We start from the raw sequence: 17,394 nt of genomic DNA, 5'->3' as shown, positions 1-17,394 counted from the left end.
GTCATAAAAATAAAAAAATTTCGCGAGAATGTTTTCCCTTTTGAAAAATGTATGAATCAGTATACAGACAATAAGTAGAAAAATATTGAAAAAATAATTGTAATTTGCTTTACTAAACTGAAATAGGCTTTCATTTGGTAATTCATTTATAAAAATTCAATGAATTTAATATATTACAATTTAAGAAGATTTTACAATAACAATAACAACATTTAACATTCAACAATAATCTTAAATAGCTCTTCGTAATTGGATAACATGTTTTTTTCTATACCCTTTCTTCGCTTTCTATAAATTACTACTGTTTTCCGGGATTTATTTTTGAATTTATAAAAATATTTCAATGTGTAGGGGCCGGGATAGCCTGGTTGGCAGGTGCTGGACTTCCATTCGTGAGAACGAGAGTTCAAATGCAACTGTCCTAAGACAGTAGTAAATGATGACTGGTGCACGTTTAATCTGTCAGGTCATAAAGTCCTCCATGTTCCCATAAAAAGTTACATGTCTAGGGGTACTGAATTAGAGATTGATCGTCCTCTGGTTCAGGTCAAAATTACTATCTGTGGATGAATTAATGGGTCTGCTCTATAAAAGGGTGCGTCTTATTAGTGTCACAGAAGCTGAATTCTTGACCATAGATGGCACCACTGGAAAACAAGAATGACCAAAGGCAATGACCAAATGAGGCCTCAATGACCAACGACTTCAACAACATTCGAATTCTGAAACGTTGTTACATACAAGATTTGTAAGGGTTTAAGATTTTATTCATAGCTAAATTTTAAAACAACCTATGAAAGATCTGAAAAGCTGTTGTCAGAAAATATTGTTCTGGATGTTGTAAAACAATCTATCCACTTCAATTTTCTTGAAGGAATAAACTGCTTTCAAAACAATGCATGCTTTTTAAAAGTTTAAAGTTAGCATTTCAAAAAATGAAAGTTTGAATTGTTTGAATGCGAACTTTCAAAGAGTAGTATACTATATTGTACAGTATATCATTTTCATTAAAATTAAGATATAAATATACTGATATGAGATCATTTGTACTTTAAATAAGAACATGAAACTGCACTTCCTAAAACTTTTTTTTCAACATTTCATTAAATTAAAATTTTCTTAAATATTGTCACAGTTAAAATTTTATATGCAAAAATTTTACTTTGCATTGTGTTTCTCAATTAATTCATTAGTGTCCTGATTAATAATTACGTTAAATTGAGATTTTTAAAATATTGACACAATTACAATTTTATATTCAAAGACATTAAATGAAGGAGATTGATGATTTCATAATTTTCGTGATTCATAATTACATTAAATGAAATTTAAAAAATGTTGACACTTTTGAAATTTTATATGCAAAGACATTACTTGGGAGAGCGCTTCTCAACCATTTCTTCATTTTCTGGATCTAAATCTTCAGTGCCGTTCGACTCTTCACTGCTTACAGAATTTAAACAAATAACTGTGTCACTATTCTCATTTTCTTCAACAATTTTTTCAGCACAACTCTCCGAAAAACCACTGTCTTTTCTTTTGAAAATATGAGTTTTTTTTCCTGAGGAATTAGGAAATGCTTTCTGCATTATCATTCCAAAATCTTCTAATTTAACTTCTGAGAAAACAGTTTCGAAAATGTCATTGTTTGGAACTTCACGGAAAACAGATGACAATTCATTTTGGGTATTATTCTCAACTTTGTTCCTTAGATTATTCACTATTCTATTAATTGATGAAGAAGTATTTTCATGATTGTTGTTAGGGGAATTCATATATTTCAGACTTTTTGGTAACCTTTTGCCAGATTTTAGTGCATTGCAATTTTTGAGAAAAGCTATTTCTTCAGGAATGTTCAAATGCTTATGACCACTGGTAATAGAACTATGTTCAAAATTTGAGTTTGATAAAATACTGTTACCTTGTCTACTTCCATCCAATTCACTGCTGCATTCAATTTTCACTTTATTGGCGAGTGCAAAACGTCTGTCGATTTCGTTGTTGTAGTTAACAAAATCAATGAAACTGTTTTCATCTGAAATTTCGGAAAGATTAATACTGTCTAGATAATGTTTTTGTGCACCATTGAGCTCATTTAGATATATGTCATCAATTCTTAAGTTAACTTCAGGAAAAACCGAATCTGTTAGATGCCACTCTGTTTCGTGAGATGGCTGCTCATTTAAATCATCAAACTCAGGCATACTGAAATCATAGGTATCGTTTAAGAGGATCTCTTCGTCAGAAAAGAAAAACTCGTTTTGTTGATTTTCTGAAGTAAAGTTAAGTTCATTAAGAGTAGAAACATCTTCATCTAAGTCAAAGCATCTAGAATCATAGTAAGAATCAAATTGTTGGGTGATTTCTGGAGATGATTGAATTGATGAATCAGTGTTGGAGAAATCAAATGTTTCGGAGTCGTATACATTTTCAGGAACACAATTATCATCTGAGAAGTTATCAAAAGTTGCTGCAAGATGCATGGAACTCACATCAAGCATTTCCAAATCTTCGGGAGTATTATTTTTGATGGAGATGGTATAATGCAACTTATTTATGTCTTTCATATCCCTTATACTGTCTACAACTTTTTTGTTGATTGTATTACTTAGTGAACTTTGGAAACAATGATTTTTTCCATCTTCTTCACACTCATCTCTCACTTTTACCTTGAAGTCAAAGGCATTAGAATCACTGTTCACAGACCTAAAGCAGTCATAATCACTTGCCAATTCATAACTTATACTTTCATTTTCCCTTGAGTTTCCTTTATAGATTTCATCTAATTCCATTTCACAAAAACTTTCCGATGTAAATTCACATTCAGTTTTGACAGCATCTTCCGTGGCCATAATAGCATAATCTTCTCTCCACATCTTACGTAGAATTGCTTCAACTTCTTGCTCACATTTCTTTAATACTTCTGGGTTACATTTTTCTTTATCCGTAAAACTTCTAACAGAAGAAGATGGAAAGATGGCACTTGAAAATGTGTCCAAAAGGGGCGATGGTTCAATTTTGGCATCGTCAAAACCTAATAGAGTAACATCTTGATCCCAAAAAACATCATTTTGCCTAGTATTATTTAACTTATGCATTTCTAAGTGTGATGAATTCTCATTTCCGGCAGTTCTATTCAACATGTCCATTTTATTTTCCTCTTGGTAGGCATTACTTTCTAAGATCGAATTTTTCACGGGTTCATTTATGTCTCTAATGCTTGTCTCATTTTTTGAAATCGCATGATCTAAATTGCCAATTGTATCATTGCTGAACAGTCCGGATAAGTTCATTTCTCTTGACAATGATTTTGTACGATCTGGGTAGTTAGTGATCAGTTTGTCATAGTTAGATTTCAAATTGATTTCAGATCCCGCAACGCTTTCTTTCTCGTGCGATTGCTCATTTGTCTGAAATAAACGAGAAGATAGATTAAAAAACACTTTATCATCCAAATTAGCTGTTTTTGAATCAGAGTTATTGTCAAATTCTGCAGTATTAGTTGATTGAAACTCAGTAGATTTATTTAAAAATTCAAATTTTGATTCAGAGGAATTAATCGGTTGGTTTTCATAAATTGGAACGTTAATAAATTCTGATTTGTCGTAAATGATAGTTTTTGAGTCTGAGGTATCCGTAAAATCAACTATTTTAGAATCATTTGTAGATGCATTCATATATTCTGACAAGCCGGAACTATTTGAATATTCAGTAGTATTAGTTGTTACAAAACTTCCACTTAAGTGGTGAGCACTAGTGAAACATCCTGAACCAGTTAAAGGTAGTATCGATCTGTAACCAGATTTTACATCACTTTCATTTAGATGACAGTCAACCGCGCCATTTTCTGTAGATACATATTCAATGAATGATTTGTTGCTATGTTGATTTTCTGACATGCAAAGATTTCTAGAGAATAAATCAGCATTAAATTGAAATTGTTGTGGATAATGATTGATTCTCATAACATTGGATCGATCAGTTTTATCAGTGTTTGGTGGGGAATCATTCAAGTATGAATTGTTAGTCATTGGAGTGTTAGAACAATATTTCAGATCCGTAATCTGTAAGCTTCTATAATTTCTTAGATCGAATTCTGACACAGTCTTAGACTTTATAAATAAATCAGCTGACGCAGTTGTAGTTGACGCAGCAGAGCTCCATGCTGGTGTACTCATTAAGTTTTCTTGAAAAGTAGAGAAGTTGTCTCTTCCTAAATAGGGCAAGTTAGGAAGAGATGCTCTATTAGTGAGTAATTGTCCAGAATTATAAATCATAGGGTGTCGAATTCTTGTTCTATTTCTGCGCCGTGAACGGCTACTTCTTCTTCTAGGCGTATTCTGAGAACCAGCCACAGGGTTCATTTGCCAATAGGAGCATCGGTTTGTAGTTTCAATGTCATCAGGTTGAATCCGTTGGAATCGGTTATGCAAACTCAAGTTGTGGCGAATTGAATTCTGAAAAATGAAATTTATATTAAAATCCGTAAAAAGAACTGACAAAAGTAATTGAAGGGATAACTGTCACATCATACTTTAAAATCGTTTCAAATAAACTAAATTTTTATCAAAACTTTATTAGTTCTTGAATTATTATTTCTTTTCTTGTTTTATTTATTTAATTTTTTTTTGTAAAGTGAGGTGTCTGCTTTACACCCCCTCTGCCCACGTAGGCCATTCAAGGGTGCTAACTCACTCAGTACGAGTTGGGCCATGAAATAGATGGTTAAATAGATCGTTTTAGACTGTGCCTCGACAGGTTATAGTCACTGGGACGCTGCTTTCCCGACGGAAAAATCTTTCAAAAATCATTCTTTAACTCTCACGCTAAAATCAAAAACTCATTTCTAAGCACCTTTGCTTCATAGTAAGCACTTTCAACTGTGATGGAATACTGGGATGTATCACAGTTTTATTAATTACATTTCAATTGTCTTTTAGAGTAAATTGATATATTAAACTCATAATTTAGTTTTTCTTCGCATAAAGCATACATTGAAAAATTTTGAGAATTACGATATAATATTATAATTTAAATATTACAATTCAAATTCGTAATTTCATAATAGTTTGGCTATAATGTATATTAAAATTATGCAAATATAAGCATTTTGCCAGATATTCTTAGTATGTAATAAGCTAGTGATGCAAATGAGTAATGAAACTTAGCTAAGAACTATTTTCCCGATAGATATCTTTCATGGGGAATAGGTGCTGGGTCATGCGCTGGCGTTGTTGTTAGGGTAATGAAACTATGTTTTGTTCACTAAAAAGAAGTGGTGTGTATAAAAGATTTTTTTTTCTACAATAAAATGTCGATAATATTTAGTGGTCAGGGATATCCTAGTTGGTAGGGCAGTGGGCTCATGTCCAAGAAGTCGTGGGCTCGATCCACTCCGATCGAAGACTCCCCATTTAGTAAATGGCGACGGATGCACGTTAAATCTGTCGAGTCACAAAGTCCTCCATGCTCCCATACCAAATCATGCCTCTGGGGGTACTGAGCCAGGAGTTTTACTTGTCTTCTAGATTGGTTCAAAATTACAAGGCAGCTGAGTTGAAAATTAGTAGTCGGAAACCCGAAATTGGGTCAGCTGTTCAACGACGGTTATAAAATAAAATATAATAATTAGTAAAAGAGTTTCTGAGTAACTAAATTTTATAACCGTCGTTGAACAACCCACTCAATTTTCGGGTTTATGACTCCCAACGTTCAACTCCGTATCCTTGTAATTTTGAACCCAATCCAGAAGACAAGGGAGCTCGGAGAACGAGTATTAGGAGAAATTTTCCTTCGTGGAAGAGGTTTCGATGGAACTAACCCGCATTTGCGCTACATGGTGAGGATAACCACAAAAACCTCCCATGGTAAGCCTGACGGCAAGGGGAATCTAATCCATGATCCGTCAACCACTGAGGCTATTTTACGTCAACACTGTGGTTGGTGCAAGCCGGGTGCTTGGATTGAACCCAGTTCACATCACTGGAAGGCGAACGCCAAAAATTTCCTTTTGTGTTATCACACCATTTTACTAATTCTTACGTAAAATGGCCTCCTGAATCCAAATATGACCTTGCAACACTTAGTGAAAAATTTCAGGTCAAACTATGGTAAAAAATACTGGCACTCAGGGTGCGGGTACTTTTTTTCTCCGTAAAATCCCTTTTTACCGGAACATGTTACAGAGCAAAAATCTGATATACCGTAATTTTTACAGTAATAATGACAGTAAAATAACTAAATCATTCTAATTAAATAAATATTACTGTAAAAATTACGGTATAAAAATTTTATGGTAAAATAGATCTCATGGATGATGCTCCCAAAGACGTAATTTATTCCTGACCGTACATTATACCGTAAATTATTCCTGAATTTTTCATAGTGTACTCACAGTTTTATGGTAACATCCCCTATATTTACCACTTCTTAAAAATTTATTAATGATTATAAATTTGTTTTGAAAGAAGAAAAAAGCATTATTTTTATCGTTAAAGTTCATATGAGGAATTAGGGAGGTGATAAAGTCTGATCAGTAAGTAAGTAGCGACACGTTGGTGTTATTTGCCTCTTTAAATTAATAATAGTAAAACAAAATCATAAAAAATTAACTTCTAACTTTTTCTCGCAACTTATATTCTTTAATATTTCTGAATTCTTTTACTTATTTAAATTTCTGACTTTTTCTTTGGAACCCTAAGCACCCTCTAATAATAATAAATATTTAGTAATAATTTTGATCAAAAGCGGGTAAGGGGGCCTAGTTCTTCAAGATTCACAATAAGAGGGACTTCTTATCTTTTCTCAACCTTTTTTTTCAACCAAAATTGTTAATAAATATTTTATCGTTAAGGGAGGATTTGGAGATGAAAATGGAGGCTATATTCTTGCATATCTGGAAAATTAGTTTAGAAAAAATTGCTACCGGAACAAAAAAATTGATTCTTTTTAAAAAAAAAATTAAAATTAATAGGGGAAGAACACTCCTAAAATCTCCTTGTTGGAACTCGTCACATCTTAGAACTTTTTTTCTCTCTACTCCCTCAGAAGAATTTTAATGCTTAAATTTATAATTTTTCCCCCTAGAAGAGGGCCCCGAGCTCTCACGAATACGTTAGGAAGATTTTCTATAACAGGACTTTTTGAGCTCTTGTCTATCCCACTTTTCTACAAAGTGTTGGCCAAATATTTTTGCTATTTAAAAGATCTAAGAGATAATTGAGAGGGAGGAAATCTAGAATATGTGGAAAATAAGTTGTTAAAAATCTCCTGAGAAAATGATAAATTGTAATGATTTTTTTTAACAAATAAAGAGGGGGGATAATCCTCCTAACACATCTAGTTTCTTTACTACCTCTTCATTTTTTAGAACTTTTTACTTCTCTTGCCTCTCATAAGAAGTTTAACGGTAAAAATAATATTTTTTCCTTCTTCAAATTAAATTCATGGCTACAAAAGTATCAAAAAGTAATCAATACAGTTGTGAGGGGATATGTCCCCAGCAAACGTTGGGTATTGGGGGAAAACGAGGGTTATATTTGGATTCAGGAGGCCATTTTACATAAAAATAAGCTGAAATGGTGTTAGGCTTATTTTCATGCAGCGTTGTTTACAATAATTTTCATTTCAATGGAAATTTCTCGTCAAATTGACGAGTTTTAAAAGTTTAATAATTTGTTTTTCAAAATATTGTACCTAAATATCCGTTTAAAAGTCCATATAATTTTTTAACGGCAAGATGGTAAATATAGTTTTAAGTTATAGTCTTGATTCGAGTTTAATGCACTTAAACCATGAATATTTTTTCCTCCGGTTAAAAAACTTGGAAAGAATGTAGCCTTGTTTTTAACACCCTAAAAAAGATTTTGAAGGGTTCTAATTCCCAGCTCACCTTTGTCATAGTGAAAGATCAACGGCAATCATTATTAATCTGGGCTACAAATTATGTAAAGTGCGCAATAATATTAAAAAGTGGAACACCATGAATAACTTTTGATCTAATGATCGAATCTTCACGCTCTAAATTTCAATCTTAATGGTTCGAGGAGTGGGTGACTTCAAATATGTTAATTAGTGCTGAGGATATTTTAAGATACTAAATTAGACACAAAACCGTAGGTTCTCCAAGTAAACATAATTTTTTCAATTTATTCGGACTGCCCCCAAAATACCAGGGGCAGCCACAATCTGGGAAATATGGTCCCCATAGTTTGGTCCGGAATGCGATCCAAAGTTTGGATCCCTTAATGATAATTTTACTTTTTGTGTATTTCGCCATATCTCCTGAAGTTTTTAAGCGAATTGAAAATTTTTTGCACATATAAAATTTGTTTATCCAAAGATAATTCCATGCAATAAACGCTTTTAGTAATTATTTATTACTTTTTATAATTTCATTTAATAGTAGTCGAAAATTTTTTGAATCATAACGCATACAATTTTTAAATAATGTTAAAGAATGCAGTTTGATATGGTAAAATGCAGAATTTCAGTGAAATCGGTAGTGAAGTTCCTGAAAAATCAAATTTTAAAAGTCGTATTTTTTTTAAAATTACGTCTTTTATGAAATATGAGAGAACGTGAAGATCCGATCATTAGATCAAAAACTATTCAGAGTGGTCAGTTTATTCTCTATTTTTTTGTGCACTGCACATAGGAAAAATATGAAAGAATAATTAAGTTGTCAGCAGATAATTATATTTCTGCCATCAGTTTGACATAGTTCAGCGGTCCCCAAATGGTGTTTCGTGGAACCCTAGGGTGCCGTGAATGAATCAAAGGGGCTCCGAAATAATTTTTGAACAGTTTTTCTTAACCTTTTTGAGATCTGCAATTATATTTAGATCCAGTCAATAATCCATTATTTGCTTATTATTTATATTGATTATACAAATTTATTTAAAATGAAATGCCAGTAAAACAGAAATGGCAACTTTTTTTAATAACATATAATTATCAAAAGGACATATTTTTATAAAAAATTGCTATAGCATTTCACATTGCGCTTCTCAAATCAAAATAATTCGCTGATAAAGAAATATGTTACCCTAATAACCATTTTCAACCTTTACAGCAGCTCTTCTTATTTTTCATTTTAAAGCAATACAAAAACCAATTTTTAACTAAACTCGATCCAGCTCCAAGACTGCGAAGTCAACTGTCAAACATGAAACCAATTTAAGATTATTAGTGATAAAACGATGAAGAAAATTCATTCGTCTTTCAAAAAAAAAAAAAAATCTTTAAGTCAAATAAAGTAGTATTTTAATGTTTAATACGTTCTCAATTGCCTTCGTTTATTTTATTTCTAAAGCTGATGTTCCGTAGGGAGAAGATTAATTATTTAGAGATCCGTAGGCGAAAAAAATTGTGAGCCGCTGGCATAGTTAACTCTCTCTCTTTCTCTTTTGCTTTAATAAAAAAATAATAATACTTTGTTCTGAACTTTGTTGTGAAAAAAATATTTTAAATTTAATAAAAAACATTAAAAAAAATTATAGTTTTGGCATTAAAGCAGTGAAATATTGAAAACCCGTTCCTTATCCTTTTCAAGAAGAATATGGATGTTCTGCACACGTGTTTTAACAAGTTATAAACAGGAAAACTTTATCGTTACTATCGACTCCGGTTGTTCTAGGTTGGAGGGTGGAAAATTATCTTTGTTTCGAAACGGTCATCTTTTGCTGAAATTATCTGGGACGGGTGACAGGGGAGTGGCTACTCCCCAACTTATCAGCTGACTTTTTCGGAGTATAAATGTATTTTTACTCATTTCTATGAATTCTATCTTTCCGATACTAAAAGGACAGTTATAGATGAAAATAAATATTAAAGTGCATTGTTCCCAAATAATTGTAAAACACCTTAGTGTTTGTATTAGTGTTATTCATAAATATGCCAATATTTTTGAATAACACAAAGGTGGTTTCGAAAGGAAATCATTCGAATTTCTTTTAAAATTTATAATTAGCAATTTTTATGCATTTTCAGATATATTAATTTTTTTATATTTTTTAAAAATGTATATTCAATTAAATTTTTAATATTGCAATGTTTAATGTTTTAAAACTTTTTTTTTAGCAAAAAAAAAAAAAAAAAAAAANAAAAAAAAAAAAAAAAAAAAAAAAAAAAAAAAAAAAAAAAAAAAAAAAAAAACATAATCGCAGCTTTGGGTAATTGTTAATTTTAAGTATTTAAGTAATGTTAACTTCCAAAACTTTTGGTGATCGGGCCTTAAATATTTTGAAATAGCGCACCTTAAAAAAACTTTCATTAAATCTTCCTTACTTCTTTTTTCATTTCTAGATTGAGGTGCTATGTTTTTAATAATCTTTAGGGAAGCTTATAAGAACGCTTAAATTCTTTCTTTTAACTATGTAAATATTATGAATCACAAATGTTTCAAAACAGCAATGTTTATTATTTTTTTTTTAAAAAAAAGCTTTCATGAATTCTTTTTTTAATCTCCTTTTTGTTTTCTAGATTAAAATCAGTAATTTTAAACAAAATCTACGCAAACGATTAACAATTCTTAAACTCAACAAATGTTTAGAGCTACAAATATTTTGAAAAAGCTCTTTTTTATTTTTTTATTGTTCTTATTAATTTTCTTAAATAATTTTTTTCCTTCTAAATTGAACTGAAATATTTTTCATAAACTTTTCGGAGCATTATAACAAAGTTTCATTTTTTTCAACTCTAATAATGGTACGTGCTAGTAATATTTTGAAACAGCAATATTAATTAACATCGTTATTAATTTTTAACTTTTTTAAAAATTTTTTTAAATTTAAAAATTTTTTTTTTTTAAAGCTAATTATTTTCAATGGCGATTGAAGCAAAATATTTTGAATTGAGATTGAAGTGAAATATTTTTTAATAGAGATTGAAGTGAAATATTTACAGAATCGTGAAATAATGCTTATTTTTTTATCTTTATTAAATATTTTTAATCATAAAGCAACTCAACTGTGCCTCTTTGAAATAGCTTTTCGTTTTCAGATAACTATGTCTTACCGAATAAGAAGTAACTAATTTAAATCTAGTAACGCTTGGTTCAGGAAATTGTCTAGAGTGTTTCCGCAAATAGGAAGGAGTAATAGTTAACTCTTTTTTTTCTTTCCAAAATCAAAATTCTTTTGGTACAGGGCAATGTTTAATTTTTTTTCAACTCTACAAATATTTAGAGGTGCAAATAGTTTGAAAAAGTGATGCTCTTCTTTATTTTTAATTTTATTATTTTTTTAACGTTTTTTCTTTCTTTTTAGATTGAAGTGAAGTATTTTCAACAGACACTTTACCGACCCTTATACCAAAGTTTAATTTTTTTTCAACTCTTCAAAGGTTATGTGCTACAAATAGTTTAGAACAGCAATGATCATTTTTACATTTTAACTTTTCAAAAAATGTTTTATTAAAAAAATATTTGAAAGTTAATTATTTTGAATGGAGATTGAGGCGAAATATTATGATAAGCTTTATTTTTAAAAAAGATTGAGGTGTAATATTTTTCTATAAACTTTGCGGAATCGTGAACGATCTCCAATTTTTTTTCATTTTCATTAAATGTTATATCTTAAAACTAATCTAGCGTGCCTCAACGAAATAAATTCCTATTATTAAATTAATTATATCCTAGTCAATAAGAAGTAACTAAGTTAAATCTAATTAAGATTCATTCAGGAAATTGTCTAGAGTAGTATCGCTAATTGGACAAAATAATAGTCAACGATTTTTTTTCAAGATCATAATTCAATTGCAAATAAGCACATATATTATTCAATTATTGATATATAGCTGACAAAAATCTACAAATATTAAAATATGACACAATATTATTAAATATATGATAAAGTTTCCTTTACAAGTTGTTCGTCTAAGAACAATACAATACTGGTTAGATTAAGGGGTGAAATTTACATTGTTAGTTAGTGAATATTATTTAATATTATAATTCTTGACGTAAGGCTGCTGATTTAAGGTATGATAATTGATAATTGGCTGTAGTTTAAGTGTTTAACTTTATGACGATTGGCTGTAGTTTAAGTGTTTCAGATACTATGTCCTTGTTTGAAAAAAACACGGAATTAATTATTTTTTTTCTAAAAATTAATTTCGTATTGTTGAGAAACGCTTTTTTTTCCAATTTTAAATGAAACTGAGATTTTCTAAGATTTCATTCAAGATATTGCTCTTTTTCTCATAGCATAATATTAAAATATTGTTCAAATGCTAAGTGCAATACATTACAGTTTATAACAGTGTGTTGCTAAAAATGATTTAATTTATATTCATGGTTAATGTTTATATTCATTTAATGTTATAATTACAGTGTTCATTTTTACAATATGAAACAGTGCTAATTTTTATCACACATTTTAATGATGAAGATTTCAAATCTGTACGGGAAAAAAACTTCTTTCCGAGAAAATATGCTTCTATTTCTAAATATTTAAGCCTGATAATTTGAGTATAATCTATGTCCTTCATATTAGCTCCAGTTGACATTATTTCTCATTAGAATGTTTTTATAAGAATTACGTAGCATGAAAGAGCGAAGATTTATTTAACATGAAAAATCTTCACAATAAAACATTGTAAACTTCGTTTATACTTTCTCTTTTACCAATTTTTAACGAAGGACATGACAACTGAGAGAAAATATCCTCACAAAAATTGTTTTTGGAAGTTTTTTTACCTTATATCGTATTCTTATAACTTCGCTTCATAACATTTTATATTTAATTGAATGAGATGAAATTCATCTAAAGGTTTTTCGTTTATGTACAATGCGCAAAATAAAAAATAGACCACCACTAATAGCTTTCGATCCAATGATCGGATCTTCACCTTCTATGATTCAAGAGGATGACTTTAAATATTCTAATTAATTAGTGCAAGCGATATTTTAAGTTATGAAATCAGGCATAAAAAGGTTCTTTCTCTGAATAAACATACCTCATTTTTGATAGATTTGCATTTCTTATCCTTTAAATATAGGGTGTCTCAATAGTTTGGTCAGGAGAGCTGTTCAAAATTTGGGCTCTTTAATACTAATTTTATCTTTTTCGTATTTTGCCATACCTCAAGAACTTTTCAAGCGAATTAAAAACTTTTCGCACACAATTATAAGATTTGTTTATCCAAAGATAATCCCATGCTAAATATAACATTGTGAAAATATTTATAATTTTTTATTCAATATTAGTTGAATAAGTTTTAAACAGGTAAGGTATATAATTTTTTACATAATTTTGAAACTGAAATTTTGCATGGCAAAATCCAAAATTTGAGCGAAATTGGTTGAATAGTTCCTGAGAAATCGAGTTTAAAAAATACGACTTTTTTAAAATTCAATTTCTCAGGAACTATTTGAATTTCGCTCACATTTTGCATTTTGCTAAGTAAAATTGCATTTTTAAAATGACGTAAAAAATTGTATACTTACCTATTTAAAAATTTTCGACTATTATAAACCAAAATAATAAAAAAGTAATAAATAATAATTACTAAAAATTATTTTTTGCAAAAAATTATCTTTGGGTAAACGAAATTCATGGTTTTGCTCAAAAATTTTTCAATTCGATTAAAAATGTCACGAGATATGGGAAAATACACAAAAAGTAAATTTAACGTTCAGGGGTTCCAACTTTGAACCGATCTTCCGACCAAACTGTTGGGACCATATTTCCCAGATTGCGACGTCCCCTATATTTTTGGGGTCAGAAATCCGAATCCGTCGGGAAAAATTATGTTTTTTCAGAGATAATACGTTTTGTGTCTGATTTTTGTTTTTATGTCTAACTAATTAATTAGCATATCTTAGATTACCCTCTCAAACTGTTAAGATTGAGTTTTAAAACGTGATGATCTGACATTGGAACAAAAGTTATTAAGGGTGGTCCGTTTTTTATTTTGCGCATTGTATTTCTTAACATTATTTTTAAACTGGAACTATTAAATTCCTACATTCAAGAATAGTTTGTAAATCACATCGTTTGTAAACTAAATATTTTATTAAGGTTGTATGTGGTCAGGATATTATTTTCCAGACTGTGATTTATAGTAAAATATTAAAAATTCCAAGCTAATAATATTGAATAATTTCTATAAAAAATACCCATATTTTCGTCCAACGGTTTATATCAAAAGAATTAATCTAGTTTACTTCAAATACTTAAAATTAAAAAAAAAGTGCCCAAGTTTTATGAATTTATTGGGAAATAATAAGAAATGCAAACTGTTCAGATTTAACTAAAAGTGATGTTGCGGAAGAAATTGTGATGAATATAAAATTAATCGCGCTAGCATTTTATTTTTTACAAAATATTGATAAGCTCAATTTTATTATTCATCGAATTTCTAACTAAATAAATATTTTGAATTGTCTAATGCTAATTAATTGTCTAAAAAGCGCTGACTTTTTTCAGAAAATTTATCAAATTTACGCTTGCCAATTTTTAAATTGAAGATCAGCATGAATTTTTTCTAATAATATTTTGTTTTTAATAGTTAACAATTTTTTGAAAATTCATATGCTTATTTCAACTAAAAATACAAGTCAATGTCAACCGTAAACAGTACTATTTGTTTTATCTGTATATCAATTTATTTGTATGTCAAAGAAACTAGTCAAGGTGAACTATTTCATATTTATTATCTATGGTTAAATTTTATATTTGGGTGTGGTAAGAGGATTGGTCATACGGTCACAGTTAAATGTTTGAGATAACCGGAAAAGGAAGTCCTGAGAGTGAATGCAGGAAACTTAAGACAGAGAATGTCTTGATGATAGAGAATTGATAAAAAAAAATAACATTTTTGTGCCCTTCGTAGGAACCGTAACTATAAAAATAATTCACGTATGGGATTTTGTAGGTGATACTAACATTTGACAAATATTCTTTTTAACTTCGTATATTTTAATGATGCATATTCTTTCCACAGTCTTGTGTTAGATTCATTAAAAAATATTATGTTATTTAAACCACCTGTTGTTTGGCCAATACGTTAAAAATAGTTTAGAAATAAATCAAATTAAAATTCCAATGTTTAATTATTTTTCGAAAAGTGCCTGTTAGCTAGCTTTTAGAATTTTTGCAACTGACATGCCTTCACCCAGAAACTGTGTCTTGATATTTTTTGTTTGATGAAAGAAATAATTTTTCAAACTTTAAAGATAACACAAAAGTTTTTAATAAACGATTGTAGAGAAAGCACTTTTTTAGAATTGCTTTCTAATTTTTAATAATATAATTTTTAAATTTCTATAAAATATAATCTACGAAAACAAATTCTGGTATTAATTCTGGGATACTATTTGCGCCGTAACGTTCAGTAAGATTTGTTAAATTCTTTAGCTATTTTAAACATATTTCTTAAGAAAAAAAGGGTAGATTTGTCCTACACATTATCATTGATCAAACTAAGACTCAACAATATCCAGCTATCAAGAAGACATCAATTTTTTGAAAGTTGTTCATTGTGTTACTTTATACTCTGACTAACACATTGTTAGAATCTTCATTCTAAAATTACCCTAAAATAACTTGCAGCAGTCTGTCCATCCAATTAAACACAAAGTTTGCGGTAAAAAAAATCATTTACTGTTTTCAAGCCGTTTACAACTAGTATGGTTATAAAATCATGAATTCAGAACTATACGGTTTTTTAGCCATTTACAGCTAGCTAAGTTTAAAAACCGAGAAAAAGAAATTTACCTGAACATCGGAGTTAGGCTTTTCGTTAAATAATGGCATTGGAATCAGGTTGTGGTTGTGTTGCGTTTTATCAAACAAATCGTGGAATACAGTTTGATTAGTTTATCTGGTTTTATCATCTGTCGTAAGAGATGGGAAATACTAAAAATGTTTGAGTTAAGCAACTCTATGGGTCTGCCATCTATGCGTGATTTAGAGTAGCGTAGTCTAATAAATAAAGGTCCCAAATCGGGGAGTGCGGGACACTGGAAGTTCTTCATGTGCTGAAGGGAATGGAAAAATATTGTGGTGTCATCACTGGGATTCGAATCTTAGTCCTGTCGGTTATGTCATTGACATATTAGCCTTCTCGTTTATAACATGTACCCAGTTGTAAGGAACAAAGTGGCTTCTATAAAAATTCTGGTTGCTTAACCGTACTAGATGAAAGCAGTTTATAAAATTTTTGATCAAAGTTAACAGTTTTAATACCTCTTTATTTATGGTTATTTGACTGTTTTGCTTGAATATGGCAAAATAACAATTAAATTGTTATTTAAACAATTTTTTCGAGCAATTTCTAGCAGTGTAGATCTATCCATCCTACACATAATGGTACATGTCGTGACTTTTTATTGAGAACTTCGCTTAATGACACAATGAATGACTTGGCAATAAAAAATTTATTGAAAAATATAATATTTAATAATTGAATAGTATAATGATTCATAAACTCCTGTGTAGCTATTTATTTCGAGGACTGATCTCCAAAGAATATTATGTGAATTATACAAGTCCATATGCGTTTCAAAAGTAAATGACTGTCTTTATGAACTCCTGCATTTGATTTTAGTATGACTTTCATCCCTTATATCCGCTTTATAACTTTATATCTGCGAAAAGTACTTACTAATATTGTATCAATATAGCCAAAGCAAAATATATCAATATATAAAAATCAATATATACGAAATATACAATAGTGGGAGAATTACTAAAAAAAATGAAACAAAATGGAACACAATGGAAAATATATCACGTAAAAATCAGAAAATAAAGTGCAAAGAAAAAAAAGAACAAAACACGAAACGAAATCTACAGAAAGAGTAGCGAACTTACATGCAACAGAAACTTCCAAGAATGATTTAAAATACTTTCGTAATAAGATTGTCAGATTACAAAATTTGAAAACAGGAGCATAAATGGAGCTAAAAACGTAAATAGAGGGATTTTGTTTTATGGCGCATTCTTACTGCAGTACTGAAGCGAGTTTGATTTGTTAATTAGTTGTCCTTTTTTAATAATCTTTAATATTTTCTATGTTTTCTCCATATTTTAAACTTATTTTATGAATTCTATATACTTGCAGCGTATGCGCAGTAAATAAAGCTTATTAATTTTCTTCGTTTTTCTTCTTTCTATATAATAAAACTCTCAGTTTTAACGATTCAACAATCCCTGTGATGTATTTCATTAATTTGAGAATACTTTCTTCTCAAAATCTCGAGATTTGTGACGAAATACGAACTCTCAGATATGTGACGAAGATATTTTATTTCCTCAACTCGAAACCGCACCGTAGTGCATTATGGGAGATGATTAACTAGAATGATGAAACTAGGATGAAGACTAGTCTATCGAAAATAAAGTGATGAAATAAGTCGACCAGTTACTATTATAACTATAAACAAATTTC

The 17,394-nt window shown here is 29.7% G+C and overlaps 1 protein-coding gene across 1 annotated transcript in view; it reads right to left on the bottom strand.

Annotated features, from left to right (window-relative positions):
* Positions 1-362: 362 nt before the first annotated feature.
* LOC107451009 (uncharacterized) overlaps positions 363-17,394 on the bottom strand; it is a 30,211-nt gene continuing 13,179 nt past the window's right edge. The window contains exon 2 of the mRNA XM_016066961.3: positions 363-4,457. Coding sequence (XP_015922447.2) covers positions 1,371-4,457 — 3,087 coding nt within the window. The 3' untranslated portion in view covers positions 363-1,370. The remainder of the gene's footprint in view (positions 4,458-17,394) is intronic.

This window comes from Parasteatoda tepidariorum, chromosome X1 (assembly GCF_043381705.1).
Source record: "Parasteatoda tepidariorum isolate YZ-2023 chromosome X1, CAS_Ptep_4.0, whole genome shotgun sequence".
Lineage (NCBI taxonomy): Eukaryota > Metazoa > Arthropoda > Arachnida > Araneae > Theridiidae > Parasteatoda > Parasteatoda tepidariorum.
Note: the sequence above shows the minus strand (reverse complement) of the source record. Positions and strands in the feature narration are given on the sequence as shown.